The sequence below is a fragment of the Phalaenopsis equestris genome, unplaced genomic scaffold (genome assembly GCF_001263595.1).
Source record: "Phalaenopsis equestris unplaced genomic scaffold, ASM126359v1 Scaffold000203, whole genome shotgun sequence".
Taxonomy (NCBI): domain Eukaryota; kingdom Viridiplantae; phylum Streptophyta; class Magnoliopsida; order Asparagales; family Orchidaceae; genus Phalaenopsis; species Phalaenopsis equestris.
This window is the reverse complement of record NW_018164645.1, coordinates 550,667-578,357: the sequence shown is the minus strand read 5'-3', so window position 1 is coordinate 578,357 and position 27,691 is coordinate 550,667. Positions and strand designations below refer to the sequence as shown.

General features: G+C 33.9%; 1 protein-coding gene across 2 annotated transcripts in view; it reads left to right on the top strand.

Moving 5' to 3' along the window:
• Positions 1-188: 188 nt before the first annotated feature.
• LOC110022886 (regulator of nonsense transcripts 1 homolog) overlaps positions 189-27,691 on the top strand; it is a 36,906-nt gene continuing 9,403 nt past the window's right edge. Inside the window, exons 1-20 of one of the 2 annotated variants that reach the window (XM_020722026.1) lie at positions 189-843; positions 12,736-12,987; positions 13,064-13,234; positions 13,346-13,396; positions 13,539-13,631; positions 13,745-13,840; positions 13,983-14,033; positions 14,114-14,232; positions 14,514-14,622; positions 15,656-15,778; positions 15,850-15,921; positions 16,580-16,651; positions 16,739-16,805; positions 19,222-19,364; positions 19,460-19,531; positions 19,636-19,764; positions 25,253-25,408; positions 25,500-25,613; positions 25,709-25,807; positions 25,903-25,980. In XM_020722026.1, coding sequence (XP_020577685.1) covers positions 328-843; positions 12,736-12,987; positions 13,064-13,234; positions 13,346-13,396; positions 13,539-13,631; positions 13,745-13,840; positions 13,983-14,033; positions 14,114-14,232; positions 14,514-14,622; positions 15,656-15,778; positions 15,850-15,921; positions 16,580-16,651; positions 16,739-16,805; positions 19,222-19,364; positions 19,460-19,531; positions 19,636-19,764; positions 25,253-25,408; positions 25,500-25,613; positions 25,709-25,807; positions 25,903-25,980 — 2,583 coding nt within the window. In that variant the 5' untranslated portion in view covers positions 189-327. The remainder of the gene's footprint in view (positions 844-12,735; positions 12,988-13,063; positions 13,235-13,345; positions 13,397-13,538; positions 13,632-13,744; positions 13,841-13,982; positions 14,034-14,113; positions 14,233-14,513; positions 14,623-15,655; positions 15,779-15,849; positions 15,922-16,579; positions 16,652-16,738; positions 16,806-19,221; positions 19,365-19,459; positions 19,532-19,635; positions 19,765-25,252; positions 25,409-25,499; positions 25,614-25,708; positions 25,808-25,902; positions 25,981-27,691) is intronic. The other variant, XM_020722027.1, reaches the window with a different exon arrangement.

The following is a 27,691-nucleotide window of genomic DNA, read 5'->3' as shown; positions in this document are numbered from 1 at the left end:
AAACAATAGTTAACAAGTTTATTAAGTAGGATGTCTGCATGTAAATAATAAATTTAAGGTTTGAGATATTTAAATTTAATAATTTTAGAAGTAAATATTTTTTAATAATTAATTAATTATTGCTAATAAGTTTAACGGCTCAGATTCATGCCCCCCTCAACCATGGTTAATATAGACTACACACGAGTACCCGCCTGCTCTTTCCACCGTGTTTCGTTTTCCTTCCCTTCCATTAACCACCCCTTCAACTTCTCTCCCCATTCCAAACCCTAACCCTCGCTCTCGCCCATCACGAAAAGATAACTTTCGAAATCCCAAAGCCTACCCATGGCCGCTCAGTCGGTCAGCAATCTTTACGAGACGGCATCTCAGCCGGACACGGGCGGCGATGCCTACACCTTTCTGGAATTCAACACGCAGGGAGACGACTACGACTACCCTGAGTTCCAAGAGCTGTCGCAGCCGAGCAGGTCTCCTACGTGGCGGGCACCGGTTGCGGAAGCCCGGGCGGATTCTTCAAACGCCGTTCTCCACTCCGCTGATCCGAGCGGGTCTAATCCTGCTTCATCCTCCGCGGGATCGTCTTCGTTCAGCAAGGCGAAGGCAGCAGCTGCTTCGTCAGCCGTGGATTCACTGGCGGTGGGAATGAGCGGCCTCAACTTTGAAGAGACAGGCGAGGATGAGAGCTACGCGTTTGGGAAAGGGGATTTCACCGAGCACGCGTGCAGGTACTGTGGGGTACAAAATCCAGCTTGTGTTGTTAGGTGCAATATTCCATCCTGCCGGAAATGGTTCTGCAACTCGAGGGGGAACACGTCTGGATCTCACATCGTTAATCATTTGGTGAGTATAGTTAGATGAATTCAATTTACTTGAGTGGTCTCCTATCGATGCTAACAGCAGCGGTTAGACTGGATTGGTTACAAGGATGCTGGAATCAAACTAGTTTCTTAACACACATCATGACCATTTTAAAACTTATTTGTAAATTGATTCTGCTTAAAACTTAACCCACGAAGCATCAAGACGGAGACATTGAGGATGGAGAACATGTTTCATTCAATATATTATAAATTTCATATCGCTCTTGTCAACGCTGCATAATATTTCTGTGCATCATTACACAAAATTTTCATCTTGGTATGATTTATCAAGCTTTCATATTGTAGTGAGATATAAAGCCTGCACCTAGTTGTGATTATTTAAACCTTCCATTTGTGGACATAAGAGTTCTGGTTTCTATTACAAAATTTTTATAAGAAGTTGATATGCTACAAGTCAGTTATGACTGTTAAATTTCGTATCCTCCTTTTTTATGTGGGACATAAGAGTTCTGGTTTCTATTACAAAATTTTTTTAAGAAGTTGATATGCTACAAGTCAGTTATGATCGTATCCTCCTTTTTTATGTTGCATGCATATCTCTCTTATATTTCATAATTATTCCGAGGGAAGCTCTCTCACACCTTTTATTTGCTAATCATACTACTTTCGCTTTCATTTTTTATTTTAGGATGAATCAGATTTAAGTTGGTCTAGTATAACTGATTGAGCCGTCGACTAGGATTTCACCTATTTACTTATGGCAAACTACCGAACTTCTGAGCAATTTCATTACTATAATTGGGTGGAGATTTATCAACCCCAAATTATGGGGATGTGCTCGTCCATAAAAAATCAAGAATCACTCACTTAAATAAGAGGAATCTCTTACTCCCCATCCTTAAGCCTTTTCCTTCAACATCCTTTGATTTCCTCTTCTATTACGATCCAAATTATGGTCTCCTGGCAAATTAAAGAAGGTTTGTTGTGGCGGTAGTTGGTTGAATGTTGTGGTTGAAGGATAATTGAGGGTTGTAAAGTAGAATAGTTATCTTATGGATACTTCATTATACCGTATATGGAAGAAAATTTGATCTCAAGTTCAAGCCCTTGAGGGAGGTATATTTGTTCCCATGTGTGATTCTGCATGATGGAATAAATTTAGCTTTTTATGGCCACTTTCCACAAAGAACCTTCATAAAAGCATACCAGTTATTTATCAGTTTGATGCTCTGTCACTACCATATAGGCTACAAAATTTGGAGCAAAAGACAATTTTGTTGTTGTTCTCTTACTTAGTTTAGGCTTTTCTTCAACCTTTTCAACTTCATTCGCTTATTTTTGTTCTGGCAATGCTTTTCGAAGTCCTAAATGTTCCATTACTCATAAGTTGTTTCTTTTGTTCTTTTTGTCTTATGAAACTATACTTAGATGATAATTAGCTGATAAAATGTCTTTCTCCCCATTTGTTATAAGGCAAACCAATTATAATAAGTACTGTATTCATCATGTCCTTTACAGTCTTAATTGAGGAGAACAATGAGGTGCGACATCATGTACTATTTTGCATTGCGCTTAAAGCTCAAAAAAGGGTGATTTATAATTACCATCACAGTTATTTCTTAACATCTTAATCTTTTTGAGCTGATTCTCAATTTTAGCTTTATAGAAAACAAATTTCTCTATTGCCACAGTTTTGTTTTTCAACTAATACTTATAAGAATATTTTGTGCCATCCTGTACAGAGGTACCTATGTCCACATTTAGTATGAGCAAATTTTAAATCATAATTATTACTATGGTTCACTGGTTTTTTCGAATTTCTTGGAACAAGTACTCAGTTAGTTTTAAGTCTACATAAGTTTCACACTTATGGTTGGAATTAATATGAAAAACTGGTATGTGATCCAAGTTAATTATTCTTTGTAATGCAGCCTAATTAACTTCTCTCACTCTACCATTCCATAATTAATTTTCATTCTTGTTGGTATATTTTGGCTGTGTAGCAATTACATTTATTTCTCACATGCCATCCCTCATGTTTCTTCTTCCCCACATAAGTTTTCTATTTTGACAACACTATTTTCTGTATTTTAAGCCTTTAAAAAACGTTCCAGAAATGGTGTTCTTCTAGACACACAACATGTTTTCAACTTCTCTCTCTCTCTCTCTTTTTCTTTTCTGATTTTATCTTCAAGAAAGTTGTCCATTTATCCTTGATCCAAAAAATTAGAGTTACTCGTGTACTGCTCTTTAATTTCTAGAGTTGTAAAGTTAGGAAATATACAACTTTGTTTGAATAGATGTGATGTTTGACCTTGGTATGTAACTAGTAACCACTTCTTTTTGGTGGGGGAATTGACCATATTGACGTCAGAGACCACAATAGAGAAGTTGATGTCAAGAATATCTTGAGTGATGTCATCCACCATGCTGGACTCTTTTTAATGTTTTTTTTTCCTTGCTTCCTATAATCCGTGGCTTGTGACCTACGCTGACACAATTAAAACACTAAAGCTTTCCTTTTGAAACTTTGGGTTGTTTTCTTTCTTTCTATTTTTTTTGCACTTCATGGCCTTGGAGCCTCGACTATGTTCTACCACATGGTCCACATTAGCCTTTGTAGTATTGGTGGCCTTTGTCGAGCTTTTGTCATCTTCTTCAATAATAACACTAACAATGACCTCTTCATTTTTTATTTCCTTTCTGTAGTATTTTAAATAGTTCTTAAAGTACTTCAAGCCATGTCCAGCTTCTCGATATCAAGAGCTATCTGATTGGAATAATGTAGTCCTTCCTTCCGTGCAAATTTGGTGGATAATTACTTGGAGCCTTTGACCATAGTCCTCTGCCATTTTAAAGTCCAAAAGTTGACCCATCAAACATTTCTTGGCACCGATTTCCTCTTAACATATATTTATGAACCAAGGCACCATAATTCTTTGAGTTCTTTGAGTTGTGTTTACTATACAATACATTGAACAAGCCACTTAAACCTAATTCTGTTATAGGAAGTTAGAGTGCTTTTGTGCATTCAATTATCTTTTATAGTACGTTGGCCTCCATCTTGCATCTCTCTTTATTCAATGCTGTCAAGTAAAATATCTTTTGTTTCTACCTTTTGAAATTCAGGCCAATGAATTTCTCCATTTTCTTGTTGTAGTTCAACACAATCAACATCTGCAATGGTGTTTCAAGTTTAAAGCTTGAACATTGGCTGAGGATTCAGGTGTCGCATCAGTGCAACTAGGAAGCATAAGGCATAACACCTAAGTTTGAATTCTCAATCATTTCTAAAAGTAAACCATAAAGTTATAATAAATAAATATTTTTAGAAATAAAAATGAAAGAAACAACCATAACTTTGATCTTCTTTCAACAACCATTCATCTCTTTATAAGGAAAAATATATTTTAAGATGGTTATAAATATTGCATGTATATAATGAAATAAAATGCAAAAGTTTATCAACATCCATGAAAATATTACAATATTATTTAAAAAAGTGAACTCCCAACAACCTATTGATCGCTTTTGAATTGAAGATCTGTTTTACGATGGTTATAATTATTGCATTTAAATAATGAAGTAAAACTGACAAATTTACCCATATATGTGAAAATGTTACAATATCACAACAAGAAAATTCAACTTTTAAGCTGAAATCTGAAAGCATGGTTTCATAAGAAGTTGATGCTTGTATTCCATTGTTTATTAAAATATATTTTCTCTCTCTATGTATGTTAGATGATATTATGAATTTTCCTATATACAATAACAACCAAGCAGTCATCCGACAGAATTTGTGTATTCATTTTCTCCTAAACCCCTAATACTTTAGAAAGAACTTAAGTCTAAGAAGCATGAAAAAATTGAGAAACCTTTCTTATATAGATTGTTGCATGGGATGTTACAAAATTTGAAATAATGGGTGATTTAATTTGAATTAATCTCATTGGTTACAATCTTTCAATTTTTTATTAAATTGGCCTTTTTTTTTTTTTGCAAAATTCTTTGATTAGTCACCAATATTATCACTTAATTGGCTGGTTATAGCTGTTCCAATTCCCATTTATTAACAATTTGAAAAGCAATGCCAAGCCTGATAGGGCAAATTCACATTGGCCACATCTTGCGGGCAAGCACATTGGCTCCTTCCTAATTCTACAAGGCCATGATTTGCAACTCCGCTGCGTACGTAGGGAGCTTCTAGGATAGAACTTACCCAATTTTGCTTGTACATTCTCTTTTAAACTCCAACCGATAAAGTTCCCTTAGTAATGTGGGACTTTACATTCTCAACAAATTTCCAACAATGAACAATATCAAATGGGCATACTCTGAGCATCAATTTTTCATCTATTTGATTACCAATTTGAGTACGTGAATATATGATTATGATCCCCTCGTGATGGAGGGCACATATCTACCAAGATAGATCACTGTTACAAAGTGGCCCCCTCTTAAATTCGGGACTCAAAATGACTTCTTATCATAATTTTGCAAACCATTTTTTCTTAGCAATTAATGTCTCATGCAACTCCCAAAATATATCAAATGAATTTTGATAATTCATAAATCTAACTATAAATGGTGAGATCAGGTTGTGATGATGAATGTGGTTGACCAAGTTAATACATCGAACATGGTTTTTTTAATACTTAAAAAAAAAAAATTTTGGTTGGGGTTCCAGTTTACTGAAAATGGGCTACAACTTTTCTCATTTTGGTTGGGGTTCCAGTTTACTGAAAATGGGCTACAGCTTTTCTCATAAAACTCATTAAAAAAATATGTAAGATTTGGGGTTTAGTCTGTTGGAAATGAAACACAACTTGACCTATACTTTTTTTCGCTATTTACTTGATACAATTTTACTAAAAATGAAATATCCCAAGTTGTGAGGGATTATAAGTTTACCTCTGCATGTGCAACATGGCCAACAGATTAGAGCAAAGTTTCTTGGCTAGCAATGTAATAATATGGTAATGCTTTTTTGATGCTACAATTCCATGCAGTTTTTGTTGTTCCTTATCTAGAAAGTGAAGGGCCATGGTTATGGGTTTTTAAATGCATGGTACATCTATTTCACTGTACTTTAGTTTCACTCTTCAGTTTTCCCTACTTTTTAAATAGTTCATATGAGCCAGCCTTAGACCGTAATTTCATTGTCTACATTGACTATACCTTCACCCTTTCACAACAAGTGACGTTTTACCTCAAATTGTGGTATTTTTAGTTTAATTTAGGATCTTTTTGGGATAGCTGCAGATTATTTATAATCTGCTTTATTTGCAGATTATACTGACAATCTGATAATATGTAGATTGTCCTAATAAGCTGACTGGTTGTTTGGGGAGCTTATTCAAAATAACTTTTTGCTGTTGTTTCTGGATAAATGACCATTTTGCTCATGTTAAGTAATGTTGTTTGCAATAGAATTGTATGAGGTTGTTTGGGGAGCTTATTCAAAATAACTTTTTGCAGCTGCTTCTGGATAAATGACCATTTTGCTCCTGTTAAGTAATGTTGTTTGCAATAGAATTGTATGGGCAAAATAATTGATAAAACAGAAGCCACAAATCATTACAGATCAACTTAAAAAAATAAGATAGTTCTCACTTACACGTGAATATCAAAAGTAATAAAATAAAGAGAAAAACAAATACAACTATTATTAAAAATATTAAAATGTTTATTTTAAAACTCTGGCGATGTATGTCCTCGGCTGCACTATTCTTCTAGGAAATCATCGTATCCCGATCACTGTTGGCAGTGAAATATGCCGAAATGTTGGCCCAACAGAAGAAATCGCACCGCGCTGAAACGCCCCTGCAACGAGCATAAAACTCTCTCATAGTTGTGAGGCTGACGTGACGTGAGTAATGGAGCCTGCGGTCCGCATTAACACAAAACAACTCAGGAGGTCCCTGAAATCCTATAGCTCATTTTGCTACAGAGATATAAAATAGAAAAATCATTTGTTCGATCAGAAAATTAAATTAAGTTTTAGATATCTACAAGAGGATTGAATTAAACGAAAAAAGTATCGAACAAAAAAACATAAATTAAAAAAAATGTGAGTGCGGTCTCAGACAACAAACTACAACTCATGAGTCTGTCACTACAATGAGATAATGAACCTTGAAAAAAATGAGTTATTGGTTGTCTTTAACTCACGAGGGATGATCGTCCTGAGACACATGTGTCCATCTCAAAAAAAAGCTATCAAGTATTTCCTTATATACGGATGCACTAAAAAGAGAGAGGTTCTAGGTTGCATTCTTTAGGATTTCACACGCAATGCCGACATGATACGATCGTCCTGTGTTTGATGTGCATATCACACAAAAAAAGACCATCCACGTAAATCCTCATAATCCGATGCACCAAAAAGAAGAGAGGATATCAGTTGTCGTCATTATGAATTCACATACAACACTAAAAAACAACAATGAACCGACCATTCAAAAAAATTCATAAGATCATATTTTTCATTATTCAACATTGACCTCACAAAAAAAAAAACAAAAAAAAGAAAAAAAAATCTCAAACATTTAGTATTATAAATTTGAAAGTATGAATGAAACAAATGAAATACATAATAAAATCATAAATTTCAGATTCATAATGCAACGAAATACATACAAAAAAAACATATAGTCTGATAAATAAAGAAGATTGGGTCAATCAGCAGCCACAAATTACATCTGTGATAGACTTTCTCAAAGCAGCCATCTCGGCTATACCTTCACCGTATTGAGTGTCAAATTCATTCGACTTCATCTCATCCTCAGGTAATGAATGCCCAACCACAAATTCTGAAGCTTTTAGAGAGAAATGCATTTGCTCGTCGTCAGCCATACTGAAGTCCGTATCTGATCGAGAGGGATGTCGTCGGATGAAGTTGTGAAGTGCCATAGTGGCCACCACAATATGCACTTGTTTGGAAAATGAATACGACGACATATCACGTAGGATGACCCATTTATTCTTTCAAACTCCAAATGTTCTTTCAATAATCCCGTATAAGGAAGATTGACGTTTGTTGAACATATTTTTTCTATCACAGGCGGTGCCAGTTGCTCTCTCGAAACAAAGAATATGATATTTGGTGTCTGGATAAGGCTTCAGGTATCTCCTCTGCGTCAGATATCCAACATTAACCAAATAATATATTCTTGTTATGAAAGATACTATTAATGACAAATAAAACATATAACTAATAAGTTTACATAACTAAATTACATGCTGCCAAAGACACTTTGGGCAGTTGATTCACTCCTAATGCACGCGACTTTTTCGTGGCTAAGTAGTTGGGTATCAATGTGCGTACCGTCGATTACCTATAAAACATATAACTAATAAGTTTACATAACTAAATCACATGCTGCCAAGACACTTTGGGCAGTTGATTCACTCCTAATGTACGCGACTTTTTCGTGGCTAATTAGTCAGGTATCAATGTGCGTACCGTCGATTACCCAATGCAGTTCTGCTTAGCATCGTTAGAAACTAATTATATTCTGAAGTGAACGTAACACAATAATAAAACTTATCTTGATATATGACATTAATGGGGATCATTGACAATTTGTTATGGAGTATTAACGAAAGATGGATCCTCTGGCTTAATGATGTGTGACGATAAGCTAACAAGTGCTTGCAGACCTTTGGAGAAGTATCGGTTAATTGTTTTTTTAGAATACTGAAATCGCTCCATAGCTTCTCTAACTGATTTGTTGTGAGATAAAATGTATATTGTTATTGCCAGCACCTCCCTAATTGTCGTTCTAGAAGAACCTTGGAGGTCGTGGTTACGACATAACTCGTGAAGGAGATTCACAAAAATGGGTGCAGTCATGCGAAAGTATTGCTGAACCTTATCAGATGTCCAACAAACATTTCACCCTCCTATTTATCCCCAACAAAGGAGGACTCATGCGTGGTATTCGAGCAGTGGTAGAGAGGTAGTAAACAACAATATGACAATCGCCGCAACCCATGCTATTATTTTACGACGCTCTTGCTGTCAATCCATCCTAAAAAAAATAAGTTAGGATAAAATAAAATGCGGAAAAATAATAACACCAAAATGAAATGATAAAAATATTAAGGACTTCAAAACACACAAATGAATTGCAGATAATTGTTATGGAAAATAAATAAAATCTTTGAAATCCAATACAAATAAAAACTACTGACATCAACATATAAAACATACTCATTCTCCAACTAAAACACGTAAATATTTAACGCACAGTTCGGGCCGCAGCGCTATGAATATTTTCCTCCGGGTCAAGTCCTCAAGTTTTTTAGCACATTTTGCATAAAAACGTATATCATTCACTACTTCTGGAAGAGCATCCAAAGCTACAGTAAAATCCATGATGGTATTATTAGGTGGAGCAGTAGGTGGCGGAGCTGCAAAAGCATCAATCAGTTTGAGCTTTTCACGAAAATGTTCTTATCTTTCCTTCTTTTCCCAAGCCTGAGTCTCTTTGACTGGGAACTGAACTCCTCTATCTTCTTCTGATTACTGCCAAACCCTTCATCGTTAGCCGTAACCTACTCAGGCGACAAGTCATTTGGTATGCTTGCAAACCCCAACTCACTTGAGTTGAATGCATACTTTTCTGTCGCGACAACCCCCTTAAACATTATGTCTAATTTATCTTCCAACTCTGGGTCAATTTCACACTGCTTATATTTTTTGGCTGCTGGTATTGCTTGTAATGTTGTGGGGGAGGGGGGAGTTAGAGGGCGTATTAGTTTAAAAAAAAAGTTGAGAATAAACCAAAGGAGAGTATAATTATTACTCCTAATTGCTTAACCCACCATTTTTTTGGAGCATCAATTGTTCGCTTAATAAGATCCCAACCCAACCCAGTGGATCCCCGTTTCAGCTCCTTCCATATATTCCACTCATTTTTCAATTGCTCCCATTTGTTTTTGAATTTGAGCCTATCATAATCTCCTTTCTTCAATTTTTTGAATCTTTTCGCAATACTTTGCCAATTTTCCTTGTTAAATGTTGTGGGGGAAGGGAGAGTTAGAGGGAGTATTAGTTAAAAAAAAGGTTGAGAATAAACCAAATGAGAGTATAATTATTACCTCTAATTTCTCAACCCACTATTCCTCTGGAGCATCAATTGTTCGCTTAATGAGATTCGAACCCAACTCAGTGGATCCCCGTTTCAACTCCTTCCCTATATTCCACTCATTTTTCAATTGTTCCCATTTATTTTTGAATTTGAGCATATCATAATCCTTTATCTTCAATTCTTTGAACCTCTTCGTAATATTTTGCTAACTTTTCTTATTAAATTATGTGGTTGACCTATTTCTGAGCTCAATTTCTTTAATACAAAGATTGCAAAAAATGTTTTTTATTTTCTTATCCAAGATTGCGGACCCCCTTCAATCATCTTAGTCATATAGGAACTAATTGAAGAGTACGACAGTTAAAATAAAATAACTTAAAGCATGTAACAAACTCAACATTTAAGACCATTATAGAATGAGAACGGAAAAAATCGGGCTACATACCCATAATCAGAAAAGAGAGGATAACGAGGGGCTCCATCAACATATAAAAAAAAAAAAAAAAAAAAAAAAAAAAAACCCGAAATCATTGTAAGAGAGATCTCCTCCATCCATAAAACATCCACTCAAGTCAAAACCTCACAAACATCAAAACTGAGGCATAGGTAACAATTAGAATACAATCAACTCAAGTCAAAAAAAAAAAAAAAACATTCGACACACAAGACAAGCTGATAGATAAGAACATCACAACAGAAGCCCCATATGGTAAGTCCAACAGAGAATAATTAAGAGCCCAAATGAGACCCAATAAAAGATGTAAACAGTAAACCTATAAATTAAAAAAACACCGCCACAATACAATAACCTCCTGCAAACCTTAGCTAGGGGAAACATAGCTACAAAAGGTGCCAAAAATCAGAAAAGGAACAAATATCCCAAACAAAGAACTGAGCAATTGAAAGAAGACCCAAAATATGACAAGTAGTTCCAAAGCTCAGTCCTCCATAAAGGACGGAGAAACACAACATGAGTAAGGAAAGAAGCAATAATGCTAGGTAAGCCCAAACACAACAACGAAGACGAAAACAATATCTTAGTCTTTAATCCACTGAAAGAAATTAAGCATTCATATAAGAAAGAAAACATCGACATAATCTAATTATGCTTGCATTCTTTATGTTGCCTTCATGTTGGTAGTCACCAATTCATTGCTCCCTTTTTTTAGAGCCAACAATCTTTCTTGATGGGGAAAAACTTGCTCCATATCTCTCTTTCTTATAAACAATCCCTAGCTCTATTTTTTCCAAATCAACACTCTCCAAATCAACGCGCTCCAACACATAAATCACATGCTTTGACAAAAGACTCCATATCTCTTATGCTGATGATATAACTTCTAGGTAGAATGATATCAAGGACAAGCTTAAATAGCGTAATAAAACAATTTATTGACTATGTTTCTTAATAAATGTGTGTGTACTTTGAGGCAATTAATTTGGATGGTAGGTATTTGAAAATGTAGAAGTGTCAGAGCAAAATTTGCTAGCAAATGAGTTTAAAACAAGCAAATGAACTTTTATATATATATATATATATATATATGTAGGTGGCACTTGTGAAAGGATCATTCACATTGCAACTCTAGCATTGACATCCATCCTCCCAAAAACCTCCTTAAAATTCCAGTTTCAATTCAAATCATACGTCACTTAATAATAAAACATTGTCATTATCAGTTCATAAAACACATGTTAAAACAAGCTCAGATGCTCAAGCTAGAACCTACTAGCATTAATTTTCCACAATCATGACTATTTGATGGTTTTTATTAACCCTTGCTATCCATCACTCAACAATTCATCATAGCATTATCATTGATACCATATGCACGTTAAAAAGAGCCATTTTGGTCACATACTGATAGCCATTTCCCTAAAAGAATGCAAAAAAAGAACCACAATTCATGCAAGGAAAAGGCCTCAACTTCCCCTTCAGTTCGTTTACAGGATCAAACAAAAACCTGTTGTTTCATAGTTTTCCTTCTAATTCTTCTCAATTTTAATCCTGTAGAAGAACTAAGTGGTCTGATTCCTAGAAGAACTGAGGGGTAGCTGCTTGATGATCACCAAACCCTATACATCCAACACAGGCATCACCAAACCCAGTTGATCCAACACATAATGATAATGGATTGACATAAGAATAACATATCAATCCACAACAAGGCATCACCAAAGCCGATAGATCCAACACAGGGGCGAAAAAAATCGAACACAGTGGCGAATGAAATCACACCTCACATGAATGAATCCATCAAAGATCGCTACAATACATAGATCCAATACAAGCATCAACAAAACGTATTAAGTTATAGAGAGAGCCGGAGCACCACGCGAGGTGCGAGGAGGGAGAACGAGGGAGAACTTACAGGGAGAACGAGAGAGAATAACCAGAGCACAGACGAGATCAGGAGAGGAGAAGGGCAGACGAGATCGGGGACGGGACCGAGGGGCTTAAGTTAATTAAGCTCGAACAGAACGCGGACCGTGGGTTCTATCCCGCGGCTGCGATTAGTAAATGATACTCATTGCGCGATTCAAGACCACCCAGCCAACGCGCGAAACAAACGGACACAAATAAGCTGCCCCAAACGGGCTCTTAGTCTAAAGAAAAGCTATGCCAGATCTATCTGTTGTGAAGCATGTTGAGCAAAAAATGTTTTTTTAACTTTATTTTCTTTTGAGAACATGCATTCTAACCCTATACTTCAACTCAGATCGGTTAGGAAATGATCTTTTGCTCATCATGTTTAGTATCTTTTGTTTGCTTTTGGAAGATTGGCTCATCTATTTATAATTTTCCTTAACAGGTAAGAGCAAAACATAAGGAAGTTTGTCTTCATAAGGACAGTCCATTAGGAGAGACGATACTTGAGTGCTATAATTGTGGCTGTCGCAATGTTTTCCTACTTGGATTTATTTCTGCAAAAACAGAGAGTGTTGTTGTTCTGCTGTGTAGAGAACCTTGTCTCAGCGTGAATGCACTGAAAGACATGAATTGGGATCTCAGTCAATGGTGTCCTCTGATTGATGATAGGTGTTTTCTTCCATGGTTGGTTAAGGTTGGTATTTTGATACCTATTTCTGTTCATTTCAAAGGGTGCTTGTCACATCTAAATTAACTGTTTCCTCCTTTAGGTTCCTTCTGAGCAGGAGCAGCTCAGGGCACGACAGGTTACGGCTCAGCAAATTAACAAGGTGGAGGAGCTTTGGAAGACAAACCCTGATGCTTCCTTAGAAGATCTTGAGAAACCTGGAGTAGATGATGAGCCTCAGCCCGTAGCTTTGAAGTATGAAGATGCATACCAGGTTCTAATATTTCACTGTATCATTTTAACAAAGGATATCTTTCGTTCAAATTTATTTCTGCTATTTTTTTTTTTAAATTGTGGAAATTGACGTTGTTTATTCTTTGGACAGTACCAAAATGTATTCGCTCCGCTAATTAAGTTGGAAGCTGATTATGATAAGGTAATAAGCAGATAACGGGCTACTGCTATGGCTTTATATTGTTTCCATTTTGTTTTGCTCAGCATTCATCATCATTTTCTAAGTTTTAAGATTTACTTTTGACTTACACATGGCTGACCTCACTGCTTGGTTCGTGCTGTAGATGATGAAGGAGTCTCAGAGTAAAGATAATGCAACAATCAGATGGGATGTTGGCCTTAATAAGAAGCGAATAGCTTATTTTGTCTTTCCCAAGGTGTTTTCTTGATTTACAGAATTAGTGGACATCATGTGACTTTTCCTAGTATTACTTTGTTTTAACATGTCCCTTTCATATTTGCAATAAATTAATTTTGGATAATTATGCAGGAAGACAATGAACTAAGACTTGTTCCTGGGGATGAGTTAAGATTGCGGTATTCTGGCGATGCAGCTCATCCTGCATGGCAATCCGTTGGACATGTTGTAAGTAAACTATCAGTCATTCACACGGTGATACTATGATTATTTGAGATTTATCGGGATGTTAGCACATGTTTAATCAATATAGGTTTAACAAGCTTAATGAAAGTTCCTTGCTTGCTTTAATTTTTGTTTTTTCAAATAGATCAAGCTTACTGCTCAGGAGGAGGTTGCGCTTGAACTGCGCGCTAGTCAGGTAGTAATATTGGATTGGGAACTTTGGCATCGTAGTGTAATTTTAACTAGTAAATGCTCACCGATTCTTTTACTTGATAGGGAGTTCCAATTGATTTGAATCATGGATTTAGTGTTGATTTTGTCTGGAAGAGTACAAGCTTTGATAGAATGCAAGGGGCTATGAAAACCTTTGCTGTTGATGAAACGAGTGTTAGTGGGTAAGCAAGCGGATTATTGGTTCTTTATTTTATGCAAATTTCATGACTGAAAGTATTTGTAAGGGATTAACGTTCCCTTGTGATGCAAATTAAATATGGAAACAACGTATTTGTTAGTTTCATATTTAGTAATTTGTTTTTTATCCAGTCGATTTTCTATGTCAATTGCTAGGATTAAGTGGGACATAACAGCTTTTGTATGACTTAGTTGATGCATGTGGATTGATGAGTAATATGCAGTGATTGGATATTGATCACTTTTACTGTATTCCTTGATGCAGATATATATATCATCACCTTCTTGGGCATGAAGTTGAACTTCAAGTAGTCCGTAATACTCTACCTCGCCGTTTTGGTGCTCCAGGCCTCCCAGAGTTGAACGCCTCTCAGGTATTCTTTTCTTGAAACTTGAACTGCCCTTGATGTTAAAAGAGAAGCATTAGATGTTGCAGATCACTGTCTTAAGACGAGGAAGGGCTCTTTTTAATCCAATAGCACTCAAAATGGTTTTTTCATTTTTATGGGAAGTATGGTCAATCAATGATAAAAATCATGAATTTTGGTTCTTAGCATCACCCTTCCCTCTTTTAACATCAATGTCCTTATTTTGCTCCAAGCATCCACTTGTTTTATGGTGATTTTTTCTACAGTAAATTGGGGCTGGGGTTTGTTGTATGTTGGGCGGAATTGACCAATCCATTTTGGCAAAAATTAGAATAGGAAAACTAAAATAAATATCAAAACTTTGATAGTTGTTGTATTGGAAAGTGAGCTCGAAATAGTGTGTGAGAGGATTCAAACAAACAACTACCATCCCTCAAGGATGTATTTTTCGGAATTGAAACTCATTGTAGTTTCCTTGTTGAATTCCTTGAGTGTACTTCATTGTTTAAATTATAATGCAATGACATGAGACACAAACATGACACAAAGATGGTAATATCAATAAGAATGATTATTTTTATTGCTATTATTATTATTATTATTATTATTTATTATTATTGTCTTTATTATTATTATTATTTTGTTGATTTTTGAAGAAGAAGAAGAACAATGTTCTCCAGCGTTCTTAAATGTTCTTGTAGCTTTAAAGTCATACATTGGTGTTCTTGCTGCTTTTTCCTTTCATCTACACTGCCTTCAATTATTATCCTCTTGAATTGACCATCAGCATCGAGCTTTAGCTTCAGTTGTATTTAGTGCAATTTCTTTCGAATAAATCTTACCTGTTGGAATTGTACTTGAGGCCTGCTATTATTTTGAACCATCCACAGCATCGAGCTTTAGCTTCAGTTGTATTTAGTGCAAAATCTTACCTGTTGGAATTGTACTTGAGACCTGCTATTATTTTGAACCATCCAGCTGATTGTGTTATTTGCCATGCCCATGTTAACAAACTGATAGCTGTTTGTATTGGTTGCAGGTTTTTGCTGTTAAGAGTGTTCTTCAAAAACCAATTAGCTTAATACAAGGTCCGCCTGGAACGGGAAAAACGGTTACATCTGCAGCAATTGTGTACCACATGGCTAAGCAAGGTCAAGGGCAGGTATGGTAGTGTACCCGTTTGACATTGGCAGTTTCATTATTCATTATCATAGCTGTCATCATTTTATTCAGGTCCTTGTCTGTGCTCCAAGTAATGTTGCTGTTGACCAACTAGCCGAGAAGATAAGTTCAACTGGATTAAAGGTGATTTTATTGATGGGAAATTTAAATATGTAGCACACAATTCTTAAGTATTTTCATTTCTCACATCAAACTTTTATATTTACATACATAGCGCTTTGATTCTTTAAACCTGGCATGAAAATGTGTATTTCACTTTTAAAAAGTGGCAATTGTGCTATTTTTTATGCTATATTAAAATTTTGAGTTCTGTGTGTGTAAATATGAAATTTTAGGTGTGAGATATGTAAATACATAAGAATTGTGTGCTTTGTATGGAAAGGTCCCTTTTTTGATTAACTGTTTGCATAATCGTTTTACTTCTTTCGTCATGTTGATTTTTTTTTTAAATAACAAACTTAATATTTAATGTTGGATGAAATATCAGGGAGAGTGGATTATATTTCACTCTTTCTTGTTCATAGCCCTCAAGCAATTTGTTCATATTTACATTATACCTTGATATAAATAGCTTTTGTTCTGTTTTCTCTTTAAAAAAAAAAAATAAAGTGGTTGTGCAAAGGAAGTTTGTTATGTATAATGGATCAAAAATTTAGATATATCTGCTTTTTTAAATAGAACAGCTGCAATAACACTGAATCAAGGTTGACCATAAACTTTCTTGTTGATATTAATAAAATCAAGTGATAGACTAACTGTTGAACTTTTTCATGTTACTTAGGTTGTAAGGCTCTGTGCTAAATCAAGAGAGGCCGTTAGCTCTCCGGTTGAGCATCTAACGCTTCATTATCAGGTATTAGTTTATTCAGTTTCTTCTGGATGTTGACCTTGCAAGTTCTCATTTGCATTGCTGATATTATTATATGAGTACTCATTTCAGGTCCGTCATCTGGATGCATCTGAAAAAAGTGAACTTCAGAAGCTTCAACTATTGAAGGATGAACAAGGTATTCTTTAACATTTATGAGTTTATAAGCTGACTATTGCCTACTTGTTTCTACGAGTTAAATAGTTTATGAGATTAGCCACTGTTTCAGTTTGTCTGGTAAATGCTTACTAGAATTTCATAGCTTGTTCATGCACCTCTTCATAGCTTCATGGCCATGGAAAATGCACTCTTGGAATACTTTATCCATCTCTACCAGATTAAGGAGAAATTCAATTCATGTGACATCACTTCGCCTACTGAAGTAGGTGAAGTTGTACATTACTTATTACTTTTGTATAGATTCAGCCTTTGGCTATTTTGGAATTTATTCTGCTTTTTTTCTTATATCTTTGATGTTTAAGAGAGCATGTTTTATTATTCATGTCTAGGGCCGTCAAAAAAGCTCGTTATTCGCGAACAACTCGTGTTTGGTTCGTCAATGAGTTTGTGCTCGATTCTTTCGATAAGTAAACGAGCGAACGTGAACAAATTTTTTTCGTTCGGTTAATTAAACTAACCAAATAAGAACAATGATCGTTCGTTCATGTTCGAATTGTTCGAAATATAAAATAATTTAAAATAATTATATATAAAAGATTTATGATATTTTAACTATATTAGTAATATACTAATATAAATATTATATATTTATATAATATAAGTTATATAATTAATATAATATATTATTTATATATATTAATTCTAGGGATGTCAACTGGCTCGTCGTTTGCGAACAATTCGTGTTCGGCTCATTCGTTAAGAAACGAATACGAACAGTGACTTCACCAACAATTTCGAACACGAGCTTATTTCAAACAAACTAAATTTCAAACGAACCGAACATGAACACAAGCTCTGTTCGTTCGTGTTCGGTTCGTTTACACCCCTATCTTTGAGTGCAGAACATAAACCTGGTTGAACTCGGTTGTTTTTTTATTTTAAAAAACAAATGACCTTATATTAGGAAATTCAGTAAAATTTTTAAGCGGGCTTTCACTCAGGAACAATGTATGGGGTAAGCATTTTAGTATTTGACTACTTAATGCTCCTAATTTGGTCTTGTAACTCTTGAAAGTAGTTTCAGCTTAGTCCACCTTTAAGACTTTGGTGCAATTGGATGGCATGTCACATGCAGGACATTTTTTGGAGTTTAGAATTCGTGATCCATCTTACGACAAGTTTTTTCAATTAGATAAATTTAACCTCCAAGCAATGTCGTGCATATGAAGTTCCATTCAATTACACAACAATCTGAATGTTTGGACAAAATTGGAATAAATTTATAGGTTTTAAGGGACTAAGTTGTTACTTTAAATAGTTTGGGATAAAAATAGACCCCACACAAATTCCAAGGACCATTGTGGGTGTTTTTTTAATAAAAATGCTCAACACTAATGCTAATTAAGTATTTAGCCATTGTTGCCATGGCCAACATCATGACCTTCTCTTTTTGTATCAAATTCTATTTCAGTTGTCTTCATTATCTTAATCAACAAAAGAATCTTTAGAATCATCTTCCATTTCATTGTTGTTAATTATCTTATGAGAAGATAATTGCACCCGAGTAATTGTTGAACAAATAATTATGGTTCCAAATTCCCCTTTCAATCTATTTATTTGAATAAATCGTTCATTAATTCTCTTTACAAAACTTTTTTTTTCGTTCTTTTTTTTTATAGCATCGACATCTTTGTGGAGAATAATCCATGATAAAGAAGTAGCTTCGAGTTCTGCTTATAAGACCGTTTTGGTTTTTTACAGTTTACTTGAACCTGCCTAACTCAGCAACATTGACAGCGATGTCAGCTTGAAAGAGCTATATCGCCACATATTGGATGGTTCTCTCTAGCATTCTTGTTAAGGCTCTCTTTAATGCCAGCTTATTTTCTCTAATCTAATTTTGGCTTGAAGGAAAGTAGTTATCCAAATCACCTTTTTGGCCACTTGAGATTGTGTTGCATGAGATCGATTGCTACTCTACGTGGTTGTGTGAGCGTGTAGGAGAAATTTTTGAGTCACATGAGAAATGTAATCTTTGAGATTGTGAATTGTGTTTACATAGTTAATAAGTGATGAATGCTACACCTAAACCACTTTATTTGAGTGAAACAATAACATGAAATCAAACCGATGCTGTCAAACATGCTGTATGCAATGAAAGCGCCTGGGGCTTGAAGGTCCATTGATGCACATGCATTGTTGTGCTTCGCAGCAGATTAGAGAAGTTTGATTGCACTTAATTATAAAAGAGTGCTTTTGTTAACACTATTTCAATCTTTTTTCCTGAATGAGTATGGAACTTCTTTCTATATAATTTTTTTGTATTAATTTTAAGTAAAACATGTTTTCTTTGGTCTTCATAACAGAGCTGTAGTTCATATAATGTTAGTTCATCTATTTTTTGGGCATTAATAAATGTTATGGACTTGGTTCAGGTGAATTGTCAAGTAGCGACGAAAAGAAGTTTAAAGCATTGAAGCGTGCCACAGAAAGAGAGATACTTCAGAGTGCTGATGTTATTTGTTGCACTTGTGTTGGTGCCGGTGATCCTCGATTGTCAAACTTCCGTTTCCGGCAGGTATATTAATAAAAAATATTTTTATTTATAAGCAAACATTTATTCTGCTTTATATGTCTCATTTGATGTTTTCAACTGTATTTTTTCTATTACAGGTTCTTATTGATGAATCTACGCAGGCAACCGAACCGGAATGTTTAATACCTTTAGTTCTTGGAGTCAAGCAGGTAACTTAAGGGAGAAATTCCTGTTACTATTTGTATTATAGCTGTGCATTTCTGTGTTTTTGCATGCACTTGTTGGATGTGTTGCTTAATTTTTCTTGATTTAGGTTGTTCTTGTTGGAGACCATTGCCAGCTTGGTCCTGTTATTATGTGTAAGAAAGCAGCTCGTGCTGGGCTAGCACAATCTCTGTTTGAGCGTCTTGTACTTCTTGGACATAAGCCGTTCAGATTGCAGGTAGGGACTATGTTTTTTACTTTCTCATTTGATGATTATTTCACAGCATTTGTTTCCATTATTATTATACCTGTGTGAACTATTTTGGTTCTTGGTGCATTATAATATCTGACCATATTATGCAAGATTTGTGATGCAGAACTACTCATGGTCATGACTTTTTATTGCAATTAATAATGAATGCATATTATGCTTCATACAGTCGAAAATTGAGGATTCTCATATTACAAATGAATATTAAGGATTCCCAGGTTATAAGTTACGAGTTATGAACAAAAAATTTTCCTTGAATTTAAGTAATGATTTATAAATAAATAAAATCACCGGGCAAATAAATTAATTCCTACAAAATCAGATTTTCCATATATATTTTTTTGACCAAAATCAAAGCACTGTACTTATTAATAATAAATTTTGCAGAAAAGGTAAGAGAACTTAGGGCTTCACAAAAATACAAGAAAATGATTTTCCTACCTCCTTAGGGCTTCACAAAAATACAAGAAAATGATTTTCTTTAAAAACATGTCGTACTACCTGTACTGTTTTCTAATCACACTTCACAAATCCAACTTGCGGTCACAAGCTTGATACCAAAATAGAGAAATTTTTTTCAAGCCAATAGTTGTGGACTTATTTGCTTTAGAGTAGTTAGATTCTTCATTAACTAGGTTAGTATATAAATTTGTCACATGATCAATTCCAATTTCAATTTAAGTTAATCCGAATTTTTATTTTAATCTAAAGCAATTGAGCAATTTTAATATTTTTTTAAATGTCCAAGCGATCAAACAACTACTAACCCATGGCATAATTCTGCATGGTAACTAAAGCACAAGAACCACACCCACTTATCTCATTTTCATTCCACGAGGATATGTTCCAAACTTTTAATATATATATATATATATATGGGGCCTAAAAATACCTAAAATGGGAAAATGTGCAATTTTGTCTGGAACCACAAAGCTTCAAGTACTCGATTTAGAAAAATTTGCTCTGCATATTGAACTTTTGATATTTAATCGAACAATAAACTATCTTGATCTCGTCATCCATTTCAGAGAAGTACCCTAAATTAATTGAAGGCTAAAATTTGCCAATCAAATGAACTAAGCTAAAGCTATGCATTACTTTTCTTCACCAATATAATAACTCTTGTTCATCTTCATTCCTATGCCCATCACATAATCACTTGTCATTCGCTGACTTGTTCACTACATAACATTACTTTTGCTTAGTTGGTTCCATTTATTTGTTAACCTGTTTTGACCAATACAATCCTTTTAGCTTGATACAACTATTGATTAAGCGTATTGGCCCGTATCTTGCATTTACATCTTATTTATTATTTCCAAAGGGCATCATATTAAAAAGAACGAGTGAAATTAAAGTTTGCTTTATTTCTTTTGGGGATTGCGACCTTGCAATACCATCCTCACTATCATAGTTGAAGGCTAATTCCACTTCCGTAAAGCGTTGACATTAGCCTTCCTTTGTTCTTCGAGCATTGTTTCCTTGAAAAATCACCTTCATTGTCATCCTCTTCAACAATAACAACAAGACTTTATCCCATTAAGTGGGGTCGACGACATGAATCTTCTTTCTCCATTGTGTCCTATTGAGTTCATATTGCCATATTCTTCAATTTCACCAAAACCGATATCTACTATCTCGTTCTATCTCCTTTCTCACCAATGTGTTCAAAGTAGAATAATGTTGTCAGTATATCCTTGTACCTTGATGAAATGAATTGCTTCCCACAATTAAGTAGTTAACAAAGTTAAGTAGACTTTTGAGTGAATTTACTAAAAAAAAAAACTGCTTCAAAGCCTAAACGTCTTGGTTGGAAGCATATGCTCCCAACAAATAATATAAGGTGGGTTGCATGACTAACGTAAGGGGACTAGTAAAAAACAATGACATATAAAATAATCCTTCAAGAATACCTCTCTAGGCACAATTTGTAATAATTCATCCCAGTCATTGCTATTGTCTTTAAACCTTAAATATGGCCTGGAGCACCTAAAAGAAAATCAACACTTAGATAACCACTATAACTTTAACTAATAATATAATAGAAAGAAGATAAAATGTCAAGCAAAATAACATCTTTTTATTTAGTAATATTTCTCTTGTTAGTCAAAATAGAATCACAACATGCGATTCATTCTTCATAAATTATTTTAGGAGAACATTGAGATTATATTTGTTGAAGTTATTCTTTAGCTTTAACATAAGAACGAATAGTTGACAATAATTGTACTGTTAGGCCATTTGGGCATTAGATTGTATATGAGAATGATTGAAATATATATGATATTTTGCTTTTGCTAATGCTAATGGGCATCTACAAATAAATTACGCTTTTAATGTTACATAAATGGTTAATGGTACGTGCAAAATATGTACTATAAGGGGATTATCTTCTTCATTTCATTCTTTTTGATTTAAGTAGGAAGTGCTTGGTTTTCCAATATGAAGGTTACATATATTGATCTCCACCATGAGAAAGTCAAGTTGAACATAAAAACGGCCGACAATGACAATCATGGAGGAGACAATACGGAGGCTCATTATTAAGATAATGACCTTGATGACAATCATGGAGGAGACAAATTTTTGCTATTCAATGGCGAGTAGAATCTCATCTTTGATCATTTGGCAGATATGTCGGAGGTGAGCACCAGAGATTAATTAGGTGAAACCCTCAAGCGACATTGCTATGATCAAGATGGCAATTGGTGAGTGGATAACCTAAGCAACTAGGGACAGAGAAGGCACAAAGGAAAACTTAGAGTATAAGTTTGTGACTTAACATTGATGCAACTTAATTAAATAACTGGTTTAATTCTTATTACATGAATTGATTAATTCCAAAATTAGATTTATAGCTGGTTTTTGTGTTAGCTCAATTCCTACTAAAATTACTAAGTGACAAACAATTGAGGTTAAAATATTTATTTGACGCAATTCAAATTTTTAGGGTCTTATTCAAGTCGAGTCGTGTTGTGTTTGATATTGGTACTCTTATTAATAGTTAAAAGCATTCAAAAAAATGAAATTTGGATAATAGAAAGACTAGGTATCTATTATATAATTTAAGTATATCTAAATTTTAATTATCAATCGATGTGAAAAATTTGACTATTACAAGATTCATAAGCAGTGTTTATTCAGAAAAAAAAAAACAACTAAAAAAAGGAAGAAATGAGATATAAATAGTAAATCAAATGTTGTGGATGTAGTTTTTTTAATGGTTTTGTGCTGCAAGAGAATAACTTGAAAATATTGAGGAGAATCTGTTAAGAAGGTGATTTGGTTGACTCTAATTGTATAAATTTGAAACTTTGGCAACAAAAACAAGTTGATTGTGATAGGATTGAGAAATTGAGAATATAAAGATGGATTTGTGGTAAACGATGAGTAAGAAAAGTAAAAAAAAATGTTTGTGTTAAGGGAAGTGTTGAGGACCCGAGGTAGCATCAATTGAGGCCAAGTTATTGAGGTGAAACTTATTGAAATAGATTAGGTAGTTTCATCTATGGAGAGCATTAGGCGCATCATTAAAAAGATTAGATAGCTTTAATGTGGAAGAATTAGGCTAGAAATGACGAAACAAAGTTAATAAAATGGCTTGTTGAAATAAACATGAGTACTGGGAAGTAAAATGATATACTACAATTGAGCATGGCAGGGGATTTTAATGGGATTCTCATTACCTAGAGTGATCATTGACTTGATAGGAAATAATGGTAAATGATACATAAAATTCTGAGGCATTGAGATAAGGATAAGGACTGATAATTTTTTTAGTGGTGAAAACTCTGATCACGACACTGTATTATGAGAAGCTGAGAGCTAAATTCCTCATACATCTCAAATAAAAAGGGTCACTTGGGAAAAAAACTTATTTTCTTACAAAATCATCCATTTCATGTTTTCAGTTGACTTTGAATATTTTGCAGTTCGCCAATATTTTATGATTGCGATTTTTTTTTGTTGGTTCAACATTTCTATATTGGTCTGACTGAAACATTTTTGTTATAATTGAATTCTAATGCTTGTATTTTCAAATAATTAACAAATAGTTGCTTCGTAAACATTCAAATTCAAGTTCCTGGCGACTGCCATGTAGAGCTGTGAATTTAGCTCAAATATTATTAATTGCTCGAAGATTGATTCGAATTTTGACTCAGATCAAGATCAGATCGAAATAAACGAGCCGAGCTACGAGATAAAATTTTGGATTGAATTTTTTTCGAGCCGACCCTAGCTCGGCTTGAGAGCGGATCGTTAACAGCCCTATTGCCATGGAAACTTACTGAAATTTCTGTCTGAATTCCTAAAATACTTTTTCTTATTAGCTGAAGTAATCCTTAATGGCATCACTGAAAATTTGATGGTATGTGTCTATATAATCACCAGTGCATATCATGCTTTCATTTTTTTTTAATGCTGTGGAAGTTTAAAAAACCACCTTGAGTTTAAATTAGCATAGCCATTTTATTGATTTTACATGCCTGCTAATAGCATTTAGTTATCCGTTTTTTATCTTTTATGCTAAATCTTCTTCTAATTTAAGTCGTATAATGATCTATTTTTTCTCATTTTATTTTTTTAATTTATTGTTTGTTGTCAAGGACCATTATGATTTTATAATTATTCTAAAATTGTTTTGGATCAACTATTTCAATGGATTATGCTTTGTGTGTATGCTTATCTTTTGACTTATAATTATTTATCTTTTTATGTCATATATAGGCTGCAGCTAAGCTTTTAGGTTGCTTCATTTGAATTCAGCTAGTTTATGTCCAATGAGCCATGTACTTTGAGATCAATTTCATACTGTACTGATAAATACAATGAATTATGTTGTCTTGATAGACAAAGTTCTCAAAAATTTAGATGAAAACTATTAAATTTCTTCAGATTTTCCTTTTCTATATCTCTCTACTTTAATGATATTACATTTTTTATGGTCCATTGTGCAAGTTTGTGAACGATGCAATGTTTTTAAAAGCGCGCTTTACGGGCGAAGCAAAGCAAAACATTGAAGTTAATTGGCAGGGTTTTTTTTCCTTCAATTTCTAAGTTTTTATTATTGCAATAAACAATTATAAATTGTTCAAAATATAAATTTGCTAATTTAATCTCATTATTTGCCTTCAAGCTATGTATTGTACCACATTATTTTCTACTTTATATTAACTTTTAAATTGTTAATGATTGTATTTATACATTAATAATTTTGTATAATCTATTAGTGCTTTGGTTGATAAAAACACCGTTTCGCTTTACGCTTTACATTTTGAAGCAAAAATTAAGCCTTCCACATTGCATTGCGCTTTGCACTTTGATAACATTAGGTTTATGCGGCTTTAAACTTCTTTCTCAGATGAGTTGCATACTAAAAAATGTAAATACATTGATTTCAGGCTGATAAGTTTACCAGGTTGCATTTGACTTACAAAGATATGTGTAAATGCAGGTTCAGTACCGCATGCATCCATCTCTATCAGAGTTTCCCTCTAATAGCTTTTATGAGGGCACCCTTCAAAATGGAGTAACAATAAATGAAAGACAATCAACTGGCATTGACTTCCCTTGGCCTGTCCCTAACCGTCCCATGTTTTTTTATGTGCAGGTATCCTTTCTTAGCTCTGTTTATGGCACTGCAACTTGAATATACATTTTTGACTTGTTTCTATTAATTTTGTGAGTAATTACTTTGCTAGATGGGACAAGAAGAGATAAGTGCAAGTGGGACTTCTTATCTAAATAGAACAGAAGCTGCAAATGTGGAGAAAATTGTTACCACATTTTTGCGAAGTGGCGTTGTACCTTCTCAGGTCATTTTTTGTTTGGATCTCTTGATTGGTAGTTTTTTTTTTTGGGTGCTCATTTTATCTTAATTAATTCATTTATCTTCTTTTAAATACTGCAGATTGGAGTTATTACACCATATGAAGGTCAAAGAGCATATATTGTGAATTATATGTCAAGGAACGGGTCCCTCAGGCAACAACTCTATAAAGAAATCGAGGTTTGGTCTGATGTTTTACCTGTGTGTCTTGCATGGAGCATGTCATTTAGTACTATCCTTTGATCGAATGACCTTACTGTTCTTTTTTGCCACAGGTTGCAAGTGTTGACTCATTCCAAGGTAGAGAAAAGGATTACATCATCTTGTCTTGTGTGAGGAGCAATGAACATCAGGTACAATCTATTTCATTGAATAGTTCAATGCAACTAACGTGAAATCTGGTCTGAACTAGAAGGTTTATATTAAATGTTACTTGAACTAGAATTTGTAAGAGGAAAGGTTGAAGCTTTCATCCTAAGGATTTTGCTATCTTGAAACCAGTGCTAAGCTATCTTCTGAAACTTTTTCAGTACAAAATATTTTTGGTATTCTATATATTTCCATCTCACGCCGAGAGGGATGACTTTGAAGTTGGTTATGATTTGTTATGGCTGTGGAGTTAGTGCTAATGGGAGTTTTAATCTTGTTATCTAATGTCTATAGTCCACAGAACAAAAGGCATCTCAGGAGTATGAAGCTTGTTATGATTTGATACTCTGGTCGATTTTTGGGTCATTCGGGATGATTTTTGTTTTTTGTTTTTTTCATTTTTATTTTGTTTTATTTATGTTTTGATTTGAAATAAAACATATTTGGTTGCAATGGCTGATAACCTTTAGATGTTTCAAGTGTTTTTAAAAACAAGCTAATTTTATTTTAAAATAGAAAATAAAAACATGCAAAAAAAGTACTAAGCAAATTTGTTTTTCAAAACAGAAGAAAATAAAAAGATAGACAGAAAATATAATTAATCCTAAATAGGCCCTTAATGTTTACTGGTTTGGAGATCGAGAATTTTCTTTTTAGCATCTTTTTGTGTCTCTGATAATGGTATCTTCTTGGCGTGGTACTATTTTTTCTGAAGTATTTATGGGGATAAAATGCGGGGCTACTTATTTATTTGTTAGTAGTCTCTCAATTTTCACATTCATTATTATGCTTTTGCCACTCCAGATGTGCTGGATATGGTTTACTAAAAAATGACAGAAGTCTTTGTTTGGAAATTTCTAGCACTGATTTCAAATTTGAGGCTCTTACACTTTTCTGGGATGACCATCATTTTAGAATGTTGAAATGTGCAACGGATGTTCTTAAATGACATTCTGTAGGGTTTTAGCTACTAGCTACTTATGTTAGGCTAAATGTTTTGTCGTTTCTCATAATGATGAGAGTCATTTTACCAGCAGTTCTTATATCTTGAATTTACCATGCTGATTCTGGTAGATTGGAAGTTAATGGAAAAGTGCAATACATTGGATGTAGGAGGTATTAATTGAAATTTTGAACTTAGTTTTTTTTTTTAGGTAAGTTCATGCAGCATACCATACTTATCAAATAGATTAAAGAAAATTGAGAAAATTTTAAAAGTTTTCAGAATTTGATTGAACTAATTATAAAATAATCAAATAGTTGATTAATCAGTTAAAACTTTCATTTCATTTATTTTAAAATTTACACAAAATTTATTGATGATGAATTGACATTTTTTTTTAAAAAGACACATCATCTAAATTTAACGATGAGTTTAGATTTATTTGAAAAAGGTATATTTTTATATTTTATAAATCTTAATTTTTTATAGAAAATAAAATTTAATTACTTGTCCTAATCTATTTTTCCGAAAAAAATAAATTTTAAATTAATTAAAGTTAGTTTTATTTTTGTAAAATATAACTTTTTATTAATTATTTTTATATATTTCCACACTTTGAAGAATTTCTAACTATACTGATTGGATTGTTTGCTGTGTTTTTTTTTTTAATTTGTTACATTTAATTCTCTCTTAATGACATGGGACTAGTAAACTCTTTCTCCTACTATTACTTTTTGTTCTTAGTATCATTT